The 15,997-nt window shown below is 43.8% G+C and overlaps 1 protein-coding gene across 6 annotated transcripts in view; it reads left to right on the top strand.

Moving 5' to 3' along the window:
- The window catches only part of UBR4 (ubiquitin protein ligase E3 component n-recognin 4), a 78,636-nt gene that overhangs the window by 26,885 nt on the left and 35,754 nt on the right, over positions 1-15,997 (top strand). Inside the window, exons 42-64 of one of the 6 annotated variants that reach the window (XM_055800574.1) lie at positions 154-306; positions 594-821; positions 1,679-1,836; positions 2,875-3,046; positions 3,208-3,409; positions 3,705-3,868; positions 4,090-4,306; positions 4,694-4,910; positions 6,296-6,328; positions 7,447-7,510; positions 7,992-8,126; positions 8,797-8,971; positions 9,195-9,332; positions 9,782-9,903; positions 10,505-10,616; positions 11,107-11,237; positions 11,379-11,556; positions 11,747-11,851; positions 12,355-12,486; positions 13,180-13,348; positions 14,060-14,156; positions 14,551-14,658; positions 15,137-15,253. In XM_055800574.1, the coding sequence (XP_055656549.1) occupies positions 154-306; positions 594-821; positions 1,679-1,836; positions 2,875-3,046; positions 3,208-3,409; positions 3,705-3,868; positions 4,090-4,306; positions 4,694-4,910; positions 6,296-6,328; positions 7,447-7,510; positions 7,992-8,126; positions 8,797-8,971; positions 9,195-9,332; positions 9,782-9,903; positions 10,505-10,616; positions 11,107-11,237; positions 11,379-11,556; positions 11,747-11,851; positions 12,355-12,486; positions 13,180-13,348; positions 14,060-14,156; positions 14,551-14,658; positions 15,137-15,253 (3,327 nt within the window). Of the gene's footprint in view, positions 1-153; positions 307-593; positions 822-1,678; positions 1,837-2,874; positions 3,047-3,207; positions 3,410-3,704; positions 3,869-4,089; positions 4,307-4,693; positions 4,911-6,295; positions 6,329-7,446; positions 7,511-7,991; positions 8,127-8,796; positions 8,972-9,194; positions 9,333-9,781; positions 9,904-10,504; positions 10,617-11,106; positions 11,238-11,378; positions 11,557-11,746; positions 11,852-12,330; positions 12,487-13,179; positions 13,349-14,059; positions 14,157-14,550; positions 14,659-15,136; positions 15,254-15,997 lie in introns of all 6 variants that reach the window. The other 5 variants (XM_055800573.1, XM_055800572.1, XM_055800578.1 and 2 more) reach the window with 5 other exon arrangements.

Below are 15,997 nucleotides of genomic sequence, written 5' to 3'. Positions count from 1 at the left end.
ACGTCATTCACCTTACCTGCAGGAATTTTAGATTCTTCCTCTCTGAATTATTATTGGCACTAAGAGGAATGCTAGCTTTTAACTCTGTTCTTGGCTTGAAATATTTATAAATGCTTTGTTCTAATATTTGACCAATTTTTTTCATTACTGCAGGACTGCCACGTGTTAACATTCAGCAGCTCGGGATCAGTCTCTGATCATTTGGTACTTCATCCCCAACTAGCCACTGGAAATTTCATCATTAAAGCTGTGTGGCTGCCAGGCTCTCAAACAGAGCTTGCTATTGTGACTGCCGACTTTGTGAAGGTACGTTTGGTCATCAGCTGTTGATGAGAGGTCTTCTTTCAGACATTAGAGTCTGGATCTTGGCAGAGTTGCATGTGGAAGAATGTGATCATATTCTTGGTTAGAAATTAATTGGAAATACAAAATTGTGGTGTTTGGCTACTGTTGTCGTAAGAAGAAGCAAAACCCAAAGAACCCAAAAAGCAAAAAAATGAACTGTAACATCTAAATCTCAACCTATTGTCTCAACTCTTGTCCATTTGCACTGGTTTGTATCATGGAAGTTATTTCCTTGATTCTTCCCACAGATTTACGATCTCTCTGTCGATGCCTTGAGTCCAACTTTCTATTTCCTTCTGCCAAGTTCCAAAATCAGGGATGTCACTTTCCTTTTCAACGAAGAGGGGAAGAACATCATAGTGATCATGTCCTCGGCTGGGTACATCTATACGCAGCTCATGGAAGAGGCGAGCAGTGCCCAGCATGGACCGTTCTATGTCACCAACGTGCTTGAAGTCAATCATGAGGACCTAAAGGTACTGGTATCTTGCCTTTCTTGTAGCATGGGCTGCAGTGGCTTTCTCTCTCTTGCTTGTGCCTTATATTTGAACGCAGAAGTTTCCTTTTTTTTTCTTTTTTTTTTTCCGCCCCCTTTCCTTTTAAGCCCCCTGATCTAGATCAATGAGCTTGCCATTCCTCTAAAGAGAGAAACATCCTTGCAGTGAAAAGGGGTGGGGGTAAAAATTAAACCCCTTGATCCTTTCATCTAGAAAATGGAGCATGTTTTCCGTGGCTGGCTCTGAAGTTATGCCCAGCAGGATTTCTCAGCAGGGAGGTGGCTGCAGAGCAGTGCTGTTCTTGGAGCGAGGTACTCCAAAGGTGCAGTAACCACAATGGATAAAGTTCCTGACCATTGCTGGGGCTGTAGAGGTGGAGTGAGCCTTTGTTGCTGGTCAACAGCAGCTCTGTAGTCTTGGGGGGCGGCTTTTAAAAGCTGTCCCCCTTTCATTCAGTCTTTTTACTCCAGCCTGCTCCAAAATGGGGGAAGAGATGAGAAGCAGGCCCTCAGGAAAGCTCTTTTATGAGCTGGGAACTTGGGGAGCGCTGCATGTGAGATTGCCATACAACATTCAAGCACACAGATGTGGTAGCTGAGGGCTACCTACAGCCTTTGGCTATGCAGTATCCCCTTCAAAAGCCTTTGAAGTATCTGATGGATGAGTTCACCAAGGAGTTCAGCTTAGAAAATTGTCATTTAGGGCTGTGTTCTCTCACTGGTGGTGAGGGGGCAGGGAGAGGCTTTTGGAATAATTCCATCATTTAAAAGCCTGACAAAGTGTTTTGGAGGATGTGTGCTTATCTTAAATGTTGTCGTTTCTCCCTGATCCTGCAGGACAGTAATGGCCAGGTCGCAGGAGGCGGTGTGTCAGTGTATTACTCCCACGTGCTACAGATGTTGTTCTTCAGTTACTGTCAAGGCAAATCTTTTGCAGCCACCATCAGTCGGGCCAATCTGGAAGTGCAGCGGCTATTCCCAATTAACATAAAGAGGTGAGGCGCATGTGGAAGACTCCCCTGAAGTTTTCATTTCTGTTTATCATTAATAAATATTACTAATTGTTCTTAACATCCCAGCTCTGAATGGCCAAAGCTTGTGGCGAAGATCCCCTTTTTGACTGATGATTTCTTGCTACTTTTTGTGGTGCTTCTGCCCTAATTGCAGAACGATTTGAAACCAAAGCTGCCTGTTTTGGCAGTGGGACGTGTATGCATTTTTTTTCTTCCTACTAGGATTTCACAGTGGAAAGGTGGCTTCAGAGCAGTCTTGCTGCACAGTGCAGAGCTGCTGGTGGTGCAGCAGCTGGAACCGATGGGATTACCCACCCTTGCGGAGGCTGCAGAGCAAGGAAGCCTTTTGTTTCTTTTCGGCAACAGTACTGCAGTGGACCTTGTGTGTTGTGCATGTTAAGGCTTATTTTCAGACTTCCTTGAGGGAAACCAATCTCTTATGCTATGAATGTGGCAAGAAAGAAGTGTTCTGTCATTTGTCCTGAGGAGGAAAGCTGGGTATTTGGGCCACAGGCTCTTCCCTAGCCTGACAGAAAGCCTCTGTCGTGAGTAGGCTCTGTAGCAGGGTCAGGTTCCAAGAGCTCCCTAGCCCTGGTCGAGTTTGGCTTAGTCTTTTTGCAGATTTATAGTATTTTTTTTCCAGTGAGCAGTGTCACATACATTCTCCTGCATTGGCCTTTGCTTAGTGCTGCTGGTGTGTTGAAACATGGACCTGTGCATCTGTTCACATAAAACGATAGCCGAAAGCCATTTTAAAATTGCTTCCTTGGGTTTGGGCATAAAGTGTTACCAGGGCAGAGATCAGGACTGTGGGATTGGGAGGCTTGTGCTTTCTCCCCACTCAAGTGATTGTTTCAGGTTTCTCACCTGTGAACTGGACGCTGATGTTCCTGGCTGTTCATTAATGCAGTGCTTTGAATTCCTGCTGAGGATGAAGCTTTGACCTGAGTGGTGAATTTTGTGTGGTTTCGCTTGTGTTGCTTCTTAAATGAATGTTATTCTGCCCTTCATCTCTTGCAGTTCAAACGGTGGGAGTAAGACTTCACCAGCACTGTGTCAGTGGTCTGAGGTGATGAACCACCCTGGCTTGGTGTGCTGTGTTCAGCAAACCACAGGTGTCCCACTGGTGATGATGGTGAAGCCGGACACCTTTCTCATCCAGGAGATTAAAACCTTGCCAGCCAAAGCAAAGGTGAGTCATAGTTCCCTGTATTTCTGGCCCTTAAAATGTGGTTTCTCATTGTTCCATCAACAAGATCGCTAGTTTTCACAGTTTTTCTAATGCAGAGAGTTCCTTTCTTCAAGCAGCAGTTGCCGAGTCCTTTCCTTGACTTGTATTGCTTGCCTTTGCAGATTCAGGACATGGTGGCCATCCGTCACACGGCCTGCAATGAGCAGCAGAGGACCACTATGATCCTCCTGTGCGAAGACGGCAGCCTGAGGATCTACATGGCCAATGTAGAGAATACCTCCTACTGGCTCCAGCCCTCTCTCCAGCCTAGCAGCGTCATCAGCATCATGAAACCAGTTCGCAAGCGCAAGGCAGCTGCTATTAGTAAGGGGCTTCTCATACTTACCTGGTGCAAGGTAGCGGTGGCGAATATAGATGCAAAGATTGATTGGCATCATGTAGATAATTAAGATGTTCATTTCTGACAATTGCCAGTTAATCTCAAGGCTAAGTACTGGCTAAGTTTGGGTAAAATGTTTCCGTAGATGTATGTAAAAATACATAGCTATCTGGCTCGCACAGGCATTTCCAGAGGAGGCAAGTTTATTCTGCAGCTTTTTTACCACAGCTTTGCCTGTTTATAATGTATTTTGTTAAAAACATCTGTCTTCCCTTTTAGCAACTCGTGCATCCAGCCAAGTGAACTTCCCTATTGACTTCTTTGAACACAACCAGCAACTCACAGATGTGGAGTTTGGAGGAAATGACCTGCTGCAGGTTTACAACGCTCAGCAGATAAAGCACCGACTCAATTCCACTGGCATGTATGTGGCCAACACAAAGGTAAATGGGGCAGCGTGGGGCTTCTCTGGGGCTCCTGGGTGACATTATTGTTCAGATTGATTGCATGCCTTTTCCTAGTCTGCTTTGTTCAAATGACCCTGTACAAATCCCGTGATACTGTTAAGTAAACAGTGGAGGCACCTGTGTACAGACTTGAGCATCTTAACTTGGGAGTGATTTTTTTGAGCTCACCTTTCTGAGCTGTGATTTGTCTCCTCCAGCCTGGGGGTTTCACCATCGAAGTGACAAACAATAACAACACGATGGTGATGACAGGCATGCGGATCCAGATTGGCACACAAGCGATAGAGCGAGCGCCCTCGTACTTGGAGATCTTTGGCCGCACCATGCAGCTCAACATGACCAGGGCTCGCTGGTTTGACTTCCCTTTCACTCGTGAGGAAGCCTTGCAGGCTGACAAGAAACTAACCATTTTCAGTAAGTTTTTATTAATTGTTCACTTTGGCTACCTGTTGGTTTTGCTTGGCGGGGTTGAAACTGTTGTGCTTCACCCCATGGTAAGAAGGGTTTCCACAACCTGTTCATTTGACCTGACTACAGGAATAGTTTGAGGGGCAGATCCTGAACATTTAGTAACTATTTATGGCTCTGTTTCTTGCTGCAGTGGATGAATGTGCAATAGCTCAGCTCAGTAATTTTGTGTTGAGGTAATAGAGAAGGAAAATGGCTTTGAAAAGATGAACCTGTCAGAGGGGCTGTATATTAATGATGCAGTGGAATCGCTATCCTGACCTTAGGAGGCTGTGCTTGTTTGTATTCAAAAGAAGCTGTTCTGTTTTTAAGAAATTCCTTTAATCACTGCAGTTGGCGCTTCTGTGGATCCTGCTGGAGTCACTATGATGGATTCCATAAAAATTTATGGCAAAACCAAAGAGCAGTTTGGATGGCCTGATGAGCCCCCAGAGGATTTCCCGTCTGCTTCAGTGAGCAACGTTTGTCCCCCAAACCTGAATCAAGGGAATGGCACTGGAGACACAGAGTCGGCTACCCCTGCTGCTGCCAGTGGGACTGTCCTGGAGAGGTATTTCTGCAGTCTTTCTTTTATTTCTCCTTGCAAATGGGTGGTTGCTGTAGAGGGGACATTGGTATGCTTGTGTACCTTTCTTAACCGGGAGAACTTAAGGGGATTTAGTGAGTTTTTTCTAAAACAATAACTGAAAAGTCAATAATTATCTTCTAAGGGAGGGCTTTGTGCTCACTCTTGATTTATCTGCTGGAGTAAACGGATAGATCTGTGTGCGTGCTTCACGTTGCTAAGTTCATTTGTTATAGCAGTCTTAAAGAGCTAAAAGAGATTTCTGCTGCCTTGGTGCATTTTCTCATTTCAAGCTAGCCCTTTTTCATTCTCTAGAGCTCACAAAGGTAAGGCCCCTGAAGTTCAGTTCAGTTTTGAAGAGGGCTTCGTGTGTGATGCTGCTTTAGGCTAGTGGTTCCCACTAACTTACCTTGTAGCCTGTATGTCTCAGGTTTAACTGCTGTGGTGGAGAAAGTGTTGGGGTTTTCCTCCACATAGCCCTACGGAGAGCCAGAGCACAAGGGTGAGCTGGGCATCTATTTAGCAGAAGAAAGAAAACTTTTTTTTTTTTTTTTAATATCCACCCTGTGTTCTCTTTCTGAGCTCAGACAGTGTGTATCGTAAGGGTTGTAGAAAGCCTGGCAAGCTAGCAAGGATAGGAGGGAAACATATCAAAGAGGAAGTAGCACTGCTGAAAAATGAGCATTTTAAGGGATACGCTGCTTGATTGTGAGTAAATGGTGGTGAATTCTATCTTACTGAAGTTCTCAGGTAAAGGTTCAGGGCCTGAAGTAGCAGTTATCTCCAGCTGAAGGACCTGTTTGGCCATGTTTTAATATTTTGTCCAATAGTTGATGGGATTTTTTCCTATGCTTATTTTCTCTTTTTGTCCCTCCTCTGCTGTGACATGTCCACAAGATGTCCCTCTCTCCACTGACATGCTTTCTGCTTTTCCAAAGCAGAGGGATTATATTCTAAAAACTCAGAAAGAAAAAGATTGCTCTTGATTTTCACTTAACGTGTTAGAGAATGCAGCATGGTTACCTTATAAAGGGCCTCTTGAGTAGGAACAGCTAACGGCAGGCAAGAGGCGTATTTCCTATCAGAAAAGTTCGGTGTCTGCACTTCAGATTTAACCTTCAGTGGTGCTTTAAGCAGTGTGCTTGGCTTCTCTGTGCTAGGTGGCCTGGATCTCCTTTGTTTTGCTATTCGACAAGTGTCTGCTGCCCAGATAGAAAGACCCGTGCTTAGACTTACTGTATATAGCGCTCTCCTGGCTTCCCGATTTCCCCATTTAATTTGCCTTTTGCTTAGAATGTGTTCTAGGGAGTTTTTCTGTGAGCTTTACACATTTATTTTTTTTTTTTTCCTTTTTCTTTGCTCCCCCAAAGTTCTGAAACTGAGTCCCTAACCACCCTGGACCGGTTAGTATGCCATCCTTTTCTCTGCACGAATGAGTGTGTGTCAGAGAGACAGAGCACATGATGTGGCTTTTGTTGACTGTTTTTTTTTGTTTTCCAAGTGACATTTGCTTCTTTACATTCTGGTCATTGCATGGCAGATGGTTTAGCGAAATGTAAAGATGAGGGGGTTTGCAGATTTTTGCTGTATACGGCATAACTGTTGCTTGTTTGACAGACTTCTCTTTTCGCTTTGTTTCCTCCTCGCGTCTTTTTATCCCACTTATGCCCCTGCTAGCTTTATGGAGGGTGGCTGTGGGTAGGGGAATGTCATGTTATTTATCACCGCCAGACCAGACAATTGTTGTTTCTTCTACCTCGTATCCAATGCTGTGCTGTTATTTCTCCCCCTAATGCTATCTCTTCCCTCCTTCCTGTATCCTTGCACTGCTCCTTCTCGTGTGTCAGGTGGCGTTTCAGGTAGTTCTACTGCAAGGCATGAAGTGGTGCTGCAAGGGAGATTTCAACACTTTGCTGCAAGTTGTAAATAAGGTTTTCCCTTGGGGCAAGTGTTTTACTGTGAAAAAGTTTGGAGCTCAGCATCTCTCACTTGGGTCATACCCAGTGCTCCAAGTTAATTTTCCTCTGGAATATTTTGCGCTGAAAACTCCAAATTGGAAAGAGCAACCTGTGTGAAAATAGGAAGCGGGTAGAATCTTGCTCCCTTAGAAAAGTCGGTTACGCTTTTTCCCATGTGTCATACCAACCCTTGATCTGCAGTCATATGTACGTCTGTGGGCCATGGTGAATTGGTACTGTCAAGACAATCCAAGTTATCCCTGCTGCAGGCTGCGTAAGGAAATGTTTTATCCTCTTTGGTAGAGAAAAGCCCCTGTCTTTCAGCTGTGGATTATTAAAGCAGTCCTAAGTTTGTCTGTGAGCGTGAGCCAGGTTTAACTCTGGTCTGTAACACAATGAAATGATATGCATGGTGCCTGTGGCAGGTTTTATCATGCTTTGATTTTGTACTTGGCATTCGTTAGCTGTCTCTGAGCTACTCATGACTGTAGCCCGCATAAAGCAAAGTGCTAAGGAGAGAGAAGGGTTGCTGTACTCAAGCCTGCTTTCCTTTCTCCCTTCAGGCTAGTAGTGAGTTCTTTAGAAGCGCTGGAAAGCTGCTTTGCTGTAGGACCAGTCAACGAGAAGGCAAGTAACTTTCTGAATACATTCTTGAGCTTTCCGAGATGGGGGAGGAGGGGCAAGATCAGCAGCACCTCCTGCAGCCCTGGGGGCCTGATACAGAAGAGAGCAGCATCCGTTTTGCTGGGAGCACTGATCTGAAAGTTGACTTAGCGAAAAGCATTTGAAACTAGTTTAGAATGACAATTGGCATTTGCATTTATTGCTAGTGGGATTTTTGTGCTGTAGAGTGACCTCGTTTACAGAAAACAGCAGGGTAGAAGCCCATAAATCTCAAAAGGACTTTTCTTATGTAGACATGTGAAATGTTCCTTAAATGTCAAATAATAAATTGAGGAAGCTATCAAAACGGTATTGAAGGAAGGCAGAAACTTGTATGCACAGTGCAAGGAGGGGAGGGAGCTGCAGGTACGCTGAGAAATCAGACCATGCATCACCTTAATGGTAAATGTACTGAAGAATGTTTTTTGTCTGTTCTTGGGAGCAGGAGAAGAATAAGGTGGCAGCTCAGGAACTGGCTACTATGCTGCTGTCCATGCCAGCTCCTTCCAGCGTCCAGCAGCAAACCAAGAGCCTCTTGGCTAGCTTGCACACCAGCCGCTCAGCATACCATAACCACAAGGTAACATGGTGCAAGGATTTCAGTGTCTCCTGTAACCTGACAGTTTATGGTTGAGGTGCAGCACACCCCTAGAAAGCCCTTCCTCCATGGCAGCGCTAAACCTGCTGGCTGATTTTTCCTTTATCTCCTGCTGCCTGCCTCAATGGCTTTTGTGTTTCGGCAGAACTTCACTACTTAAAATGCTTTTTGAAGATTTTGGTGGGAAATAATGTCAGTTAATATAGAGAAATCTGGATCTTGAAACACATGAAGTTTGTTTGGAAACTGCATCCATAGCTCTGGCTTCATTTCCACAGGCATCTAGCTTCAGGTGCTAGGAAAATACCGGGGTAGGTCGTGGTTAGACTGTGTGCTAACATAACTGCGGTAAATGCACAGATGCCTGCAGATAGCCTTTGCTAACCACTGGAATGATTATGTCTATGCACTGGTCTTTCCATATGCATTTGAGCCTGAGGGGAAGCAAATGTGAAAATCAATTCTCGAGCCAGATTCCTTTTGTTACAGGGTGACTCTTTACTATTAGTTGTCCTTCCTAGATGACATTGGCTGAGAGTCAAAGCAGCGAGTGCTGGATTTCCCCAGGATCTGTCCTGCAGTTATGCTTCTGTTGCTTTGTTGTGCTGCTCTCTGTTGTTTTCCTCTGCCGATGTTATCTTTCACTTTACAGGATCAAGCGTTGCTAAGTAAAGCCATTCAGTATTTGAGTTCCTCAACCAAAGAAGGAAAGGACCTTGATCCTGAAGTATTTCAGAGGCTGGTCATCACTGCTCGATCCATTGCTATTATGAGACCCAACAATCTGGTCCACTATACAGAATCAAAGCTGCCACAGCTGGAAACAGGTAGTCTGTAATGTTCTTCAGCTTTCTGTTGTGGTAACTGAAGATGTCTTGGTATCTGATTTGGTGTAACAGGAACCGTATTTGATGTGTTAGGCGTGTGATAGCCCTTGTAATGAGGACATCAGAGCCTCTAACAAAAGCCATTTCAAATAAACTTGGTGTTATCCTGCTTGTTAATGCTTTCCCCTGCACATATCTGACACCTGTTTTTTGATCTGTACAGAGAGTGAAGAAGGGCAAGAGGCCCAGAAACACACTGAAGGAGATGGCTGCACGTTTATTACCCAGCTAGTTAACCACTTCTGGAAGCTACATGCATCGAAGCCCAAAAACGCGTTCCTTGCCCCTGCCTGCCTGCCAGGTGTGCTAGCTCTTTTGCTATTGTCAAGCTTGTTTATTTTGAAGGATCCTATATTGTAAACAGAGAAAATTACTTGCTCCAGACTAAGCTTGAGACACTAATGATGCCTTGCGTGCTTTCTAAGGTGTATCTACAAATTCTGCTCTAGTGCTTTTGTTAAAGTATGTGTATTTTGCTAGTAAAAAGGGCCTGATGATTGATTTATTCACGTTTGGCTTCGTAGATGGTGCTGGAGGATATTCAGTGGTGCTGGTATATGGGGTGCGTAGTATTCCATTAGACAGACAAGGCTGGTGTGTAAATTCATTTTAGATTGAAATTTCAATATGTTTGTGGTGCTAACATTGTGCCTTGAAGCCTACGAACAAAAGACGCTTCCTGCAGTGTGTCTCTCTATGTGCTGACATGGAAAGATAGTTGATTACGGTCCTATTTTTACTCCTCCTTAGGTCTCACTCACGTTGAAGCCACTGTCAATGCTTTGGTGGATATTATCCACGGATACTGCACATGCGAACTGGATTGTATCCATACAGCATCCAAGATCTACATGCAGATGTTACTTTGTCCGGTGTGTAATCTTGCTCTGCTCTGCTTCAGCCTGTAACGCAGCACCAGGGGAGGTTTAGATTGAATATTCGAAAAAATTTCTTTACCAAAAAGGTTGTCAAGCGCTGGAACAGGCTGTCAGGGAGGTGGTGGAGTCGCCATCCCTAGGGGTGTTTAGAAGACGTGTAGATGTGGGCTTAGGGATGTGGTTTAGTGGTGGGCTTGGTGGTGCTGGGTTAACAGTTGAACTCTGTCTTAAAGGTCTTTTCCAACCTAAATGATTCTATGATTCTATAATATGAAGGGAATTAAGTACAGGTAGAATGATAATATGTAGTACGGATACAAAACAGAGGTAGGCAGCCAAAATCATACAGCCAGAAAGTAAATGAAGGAGGAATTTCTCTCTCCTTGTGGTTTAGTAAACGTTTGTCACATGCTGTGTGTGGAATGGTGAGTACTGCTTCATGGCTGCTGGGGGAAATGGAGTTTAGATGTTTAGGCAGTGACTTATGTCAGCCACGACCAACAGAGTCGTAAGTGTACTTCAAGCTATCTTTCCAAATACCGTGAATAAGCACTGAAAGGTTAAGAAGTTTAATGGTTACGTATTAACTCTTTAGGATCCTGCAGTGAGCTTTTCTTGCAAACAAGCTTTGATCAGAGTGCTGAGACCAAGGAACAAGCGGAGACATGTCACCTTGCCATCATCCCCTCGGAGCAATACTCCTATGGGTATGCTAGATGCATTCGTCTTTGCCTTTAAATGAGCATGACCTACTTTATTTGTCAGAAAAGACAAGAAAATAAAGTAGCCTTATAAATTGGGACTAAAAAGGACTAAAGCCAGTCTTTCTCCTCTCTTCTGCTCGCTCTTGCCCCCTGAAACCTTTTTTTCCCTCGTCTTTTCCTTTTTTAAAAAAAAATAGTCACCTCTTCTTTGATCTGATTATTTTATCTAGGGGGTAGTAATCCAACCTGTCTTAGTATTTCCACAGATATTTTCAAGTCCTTATAAATCAGTCATAAAGATGTGTGCAGATCGAAATTAGGCTATCCAGTCTTCATCCAAGAGACACTTTTTGAGCATTGATGTGAATTGTAGTTGTCATGGAATCTATTCATGAGGGGGGATAGCTTAAGTGTTTTTTTCCCAGCCTTAATTGCTTAGTTCCTGGTGATGTGAGGAAGGAGTGCATCTGTGAATTAATCCTTTGTCACTCAGGAGATAAGGATGATGATGATGACGATGATGCAGAAGACAAGCTGCAGAGTTCTGGGATAGCAAATGGTGAGCATATCCGACAAGAAAGCCAAGAGCAAAGCGAAGTTGATCATGGGGACTTTGAGATGGTGGTAAGTCCAGAGTGCTTCTCTTTGGAGCCTTTTAATTATGTTAGGTACTTGAGTTTAATTTAGTTACAATGAATCAGTTTGTGTGCTCCATTAGCTAGAGATGGTTTGGTGAAAACTCTAAACTGTGTTTCCTTTCTGTAGTCTGAATCTATGGTTCTGGAGACTTCTGAAAATGTGAATAATGGGAACCCTTCTCCCCTGGAGGCTCTTCTGGCTGGAGCAGAGGGATTCCCTCCTATGCTGGATATTCCTCCAGATGCAGATGATGAAACAATGGTGGAATTGGCTATTGCCCTGAGCCTGCAACAAGATCAGCAAGGTAAGATGTAGGCATTATTGGCAGTCGGAAAGGTAAATAGAAAATGAGGAAACTGGGAGGGAAACAAAACAGAAGCTGTTGTGACATCAAAGCAAAGCAAAGATAATAGAACTGCAGAATGTACAGGGAAGGCTGGAGTTAACATTATTCTCTCATAGAAGGATACTCATAACTTGTTTTCTTCTTGCAGGGAGCAGCAGTAGTGCACTTGGACTTCAGAGCTTAGGACTGTCTGGCCAAGCACCCAGCTCTTCTTCTCTTGACGCTGGAACGCTCTCAGATACAACAGCATCAGGTAACTGTTCACTGCGAGGAATCAAGCTTTTTTGATTTTGACCTAAATAATGACTTAAAATCTGTTTGTGAGTAAGGTTTTGAAGAACCGATTATTACTATTTGCTTCATGTATTTTCAATAGCATTGTTATGGCCTCTTTCTGCTTTGATGGGCTTTCATTGTAGGCTTCTGAGGAAGTTATTTCCTCTCCTTAAGATAAACCATATACTGTATTTATTTTGCATTTATAAACAACCAGACATTTGTTTTTCAAGTAACTTGCATGATTGTCTGTTTGATGAGAAGGTTTCCTTCTCAGGGTGTCTCCCCTCCACTGCTTTTTAGCACGCTTAAATGTATCAATGGACACTTCCAAGTTCCCTCTTGATTTGTTGTTGAAAATGGACACAAAACCCAAAGACAAATATTTGTAGCTTTTCTTTCGTAGCATGTGCGTCTTTTGAAGTTATATCAAGGCAGTGTTTTTACTTGTAACAGCTCTCTTTATTCTCTTAGCTCCAGCGTCTGATGATGAAGGCAGCACAGCTGCAACAGATGGCTCAACTCTTCGGACTTCACCTGCAGACCATGGTGGCAGTGTAGGCTCCGAGAGCGGCGGCAGCGCAGTGGACTCTGTGGCTGGTGAGCACAGCGGTAAGTCTTGTACACCGGTGTCTGTACATCTGTGTTCTATGTCACAGGGCTTTACCAGAGTGAGAGGGGGTGGGTAATCCCAGGCAAAGATAAAATCTCTGCTCAAATGGATGATGCCATGCATCATTTTATGGTTACTGCCAAAGTGGCATACAGACTGAATATTTGCTAACTTTTTGTAGTTCTCTAGAAGTGTGGAATCTGACGTAGCTTTTGCTGTCCTGTAATAACAGAATACAGGAGCCTAGAGCGAGACTGCAAGAATTCACTGTATTGCTGGATAAGTTTGGATGGGGTCAGATTAATTTCTCTCTTTGTTTGGTTTTTTTTGGGGGGTTTTTTTTTTTTTGATTGGGACTCATACCTAGCTAAAATAATCACAGACTTACATAAAAAAATTACGTCTGTGCTGCCCATCCATGCCTCTTCTGACTCAGTTTAAATTACTGCTGTGGAACCAGTTCGATTTTAGCCACAAAGATGAGGCTGACGAACAAAAGAATGCTAGGGGTGCTAAGCTACGTCTGTAGAAATGACTCTCTTCTAGCTTTAGGAAGATAACCAAAATCACGGTCTCCTTAGAACTGTAATTCCAAAGTCTAGTTCAGCTGTGTCTATTGCTATGAAGCAGGCAAGATGCATGTTCAATTGTGCTGATGTTGTCTTTCCTGGTTTTTTATTTTTCTTTTTCAGTGTCTGGCCGTAGTAGTGCCTATGGAGACACAGCAGCTGAGGGCCACCCTGCTGGGCCAGGCAGCGTCAGCTCAAGCACAGGCGCGATCAGCACTACCACAGGCCAGCAAGAGGGAGATGGTTCTGAAGGGGAAGGGGAGGCAGAGGGAGATGTCCACACCAGCAACAGGCAAGGGGCTTTGTTTTCCTCTTCAGGAATAGCACACCTGACCCTACAGTGTCATTGTTCATAGAGGAGTGGACTACAGGTGCTGAAATTCATGGGGTGTGATTTGTTACTCTGTTGGATAGTAAAAACCAGAAGCGAGAAACACGGAATAGAGCAAACTGCTATTGCAAAATGCCTCCCTCTGTGCATTCACCATGTAATGTGTCACACATACCAAACGTGTCCCACAGACTGCTGCCTGGACGAAGCGATGAAAAAATCCTACATGAGTCTAGTAAACCGAGGAATCACTAAAATGCAGCTTGTGGACTTGTGAAATTCAGTGTTAAGAAAAAAAGTATGTGCAGGAGTGCTGAGCTCTTTGGAAAGATCTGCCGTTTTTCATTCTATGGGGACAGATGCTCAGTCATTTTTTCAGCGCAGTTCAGAACGGATTTGTAGTATCTGTTTCTAGACAGTGGAATTCGGCAGGTGGTTGTGCTAGGCAGTGTAGTTCCTAAGTGAGTAACTACGTCCACTGTCAGAGTTGCTCTGCATCTTTGACAACTTGACTCTCAAGTCTGAGGGAGTGCACTCCTGTCTGCAGATCTGACAACCTTAGGATTTCCTCATGCTCTGAACTTCTGCGGCAAATTGCACAAATTGTTGGTGATCCTGCTGGGTCTGGTATTTCTTGGGATCTGTCTGATCCTGTGGCTTCTGACTTCCCAGGCTGCACATGGTCCGACTGATGTTGCTGGAGAGGCTGCTGCAAAACTTACCTCAGCTGAGGAATGTTGGAGGAGTCCGGGCTATTCCTTATATGCAGGTAGGTGAGGAGGGTCAGGACGTAAGCCTTAATCAAACAGTTAATCACTACTACTACTACTGCTGTGTTTCTGTTTGCATGTGCTTTTCCCTTTCTCTTTCCTGCCTATTCACAGCGTGAGTCCATCTCTAAAGTGTTGTGTTGCACAGCATTCCTTACCCTACAGCATTCCTTGCCCAGGGGTCTTTGCTAGACTTGAACCTTTTTTGGTATTTGGGAGGGTCTTTTGGGTTTATACTCAATGTTCATATTAAGGTGTGATGGCACAGGCAGAATTTGGGAAAGAATGTAGATTAATCAAGATAAAATCTGCAGTGTTTTGTGAAAGATCATCTGTATTTATCTTGAAAACATGGAGCCTGCCTTCTATTAATTCTCTGACTTGTATTCCCAGGTTATTCTGATGCTCACGACAGACCTGGATGGAGATGATGAGAAAGACAAGGGAGCTTTAGATAACCTTCTGTCCCAACTGATTGCAGAACTGTGCATGGACAAAAAGGTAAGCTGTACTATGTGCACACACTCTTGATTTGCTCCTTCTTGACAGGGTTTCTTTCCAGGGGGGATTGGATGCATGGAAGTCACAGAAACACATTGCTGTATGGATGTGTTCAGGCAGTTTATTTCTCTTGGCTCACTTCACATAAGGTAGAAAATGACATGAGTCTCACTCGCACTGTTTCCTGGTTCCGGCATCCACAACTGAGCATGACAATTTGTTTCGCTTGAATTAAACTCTTAAAACAGACATGATCAGTAATGCATGATTGACATATATAGCTTTTCATTTGCGTAATACTGTTCTCTGGCATCCAGGCCACTGTCTGCCCTTATATTGAGGAATTTGTGCTGCTTTTTCAGTATTACTGCTTGAGCTGAAATTAGCAATGCTTCATGAGGATCAGAGCACTGAAATTTAGATGCTTAGGACATTGCTTACTTCCAGATCTGAGCACAAGCAAACTCTCTCCTTGCAGGATGTGTCTAAGAAAAACGAACGCTCTCCTGTGAATGAAGTGCACTTGGTGGTAATGAGGCTGCTTAGTGTGTTCATGTCCAGAACTAAGTCAGGATCCAAGTCTTCCATTTGTGAGGTACATTCTTCAAATTGCTTTGTCAAGGGGTTGATGTGCTTGGGTGGCTTTTGTTCATCAAAGGTGGTCTAAAAGCTGCTAACTGAAATAGCTGATCTAAATCTGAAAAAGTTAAAAGTGCTTTGGAAAAATTTGTGAGGAATCTGTAATGTTATTTGACTCTTGTGAAAAAAGATCTTTGCCGAAACTCAGAATGAAGGAAACTGACATGCGAAGACAACTGGTTTCACTTGTTTTGTGCACAGTTTCTGACTGAGCTAAGGGCAGCACATTACTGATGTTATTTAAAACTGTCTAGCAGGTTTTTGCCTTGCATCTTACTGGTGCTGAAGGGGTTAAAGAGGATTTGTAATGTGATTATTGGAAAGCAATATGCTGCTGTGTCAACGTAAAAGTCGCTAAGAGGATTCCTTAGATATTTGTTGCTAAAAGGTACAGTAATAAGGCATAAAAAGCAGTATGTGTGGTGGGAAGGAGATTAATAAAAAAGCATAGAGGTTAAAAAATTTAGTCTGAACTGCATCAAATTTTAATGAGCTTATGAGCTGTGGGGTTTGTTTGGATTTACAGGGCTGCTTTAATAGTTTTATTTACAGTAGCTTTTTCTCCAGCCTTTGTTATTCACTTGAGCTTCCCACAGAAATCAAAGCTCATCGTCTTGCAGAATGCAGGTGGAGCAATACCTGGGTGGAGCAGAGCCTCTGAGCAGCATCTGCAACAGGGACTCTTTCTCTACCAGAATTC

The sequence above is a fragment of the Falco peregrinus genome, chromosome 3, assembly GCF_023634155.1.
Source record: "Falco peregrinus isolate bFalPer1 chromosome 3, bFalPer1.pri, whole genome shotgun sequence".
Classification (NCBI taxonomy): domain Eukaryota; kingdom Metazoa; phylum Chordata; class Aves; order Falconiformes; family Falconidae; genus Falco; species Falco peregrinus.
The sequence above is the reverse complement of the archived record's forward strand: the minus strand, read 5'-3'. Positions and strand labels throughout refer to the sequence as shown.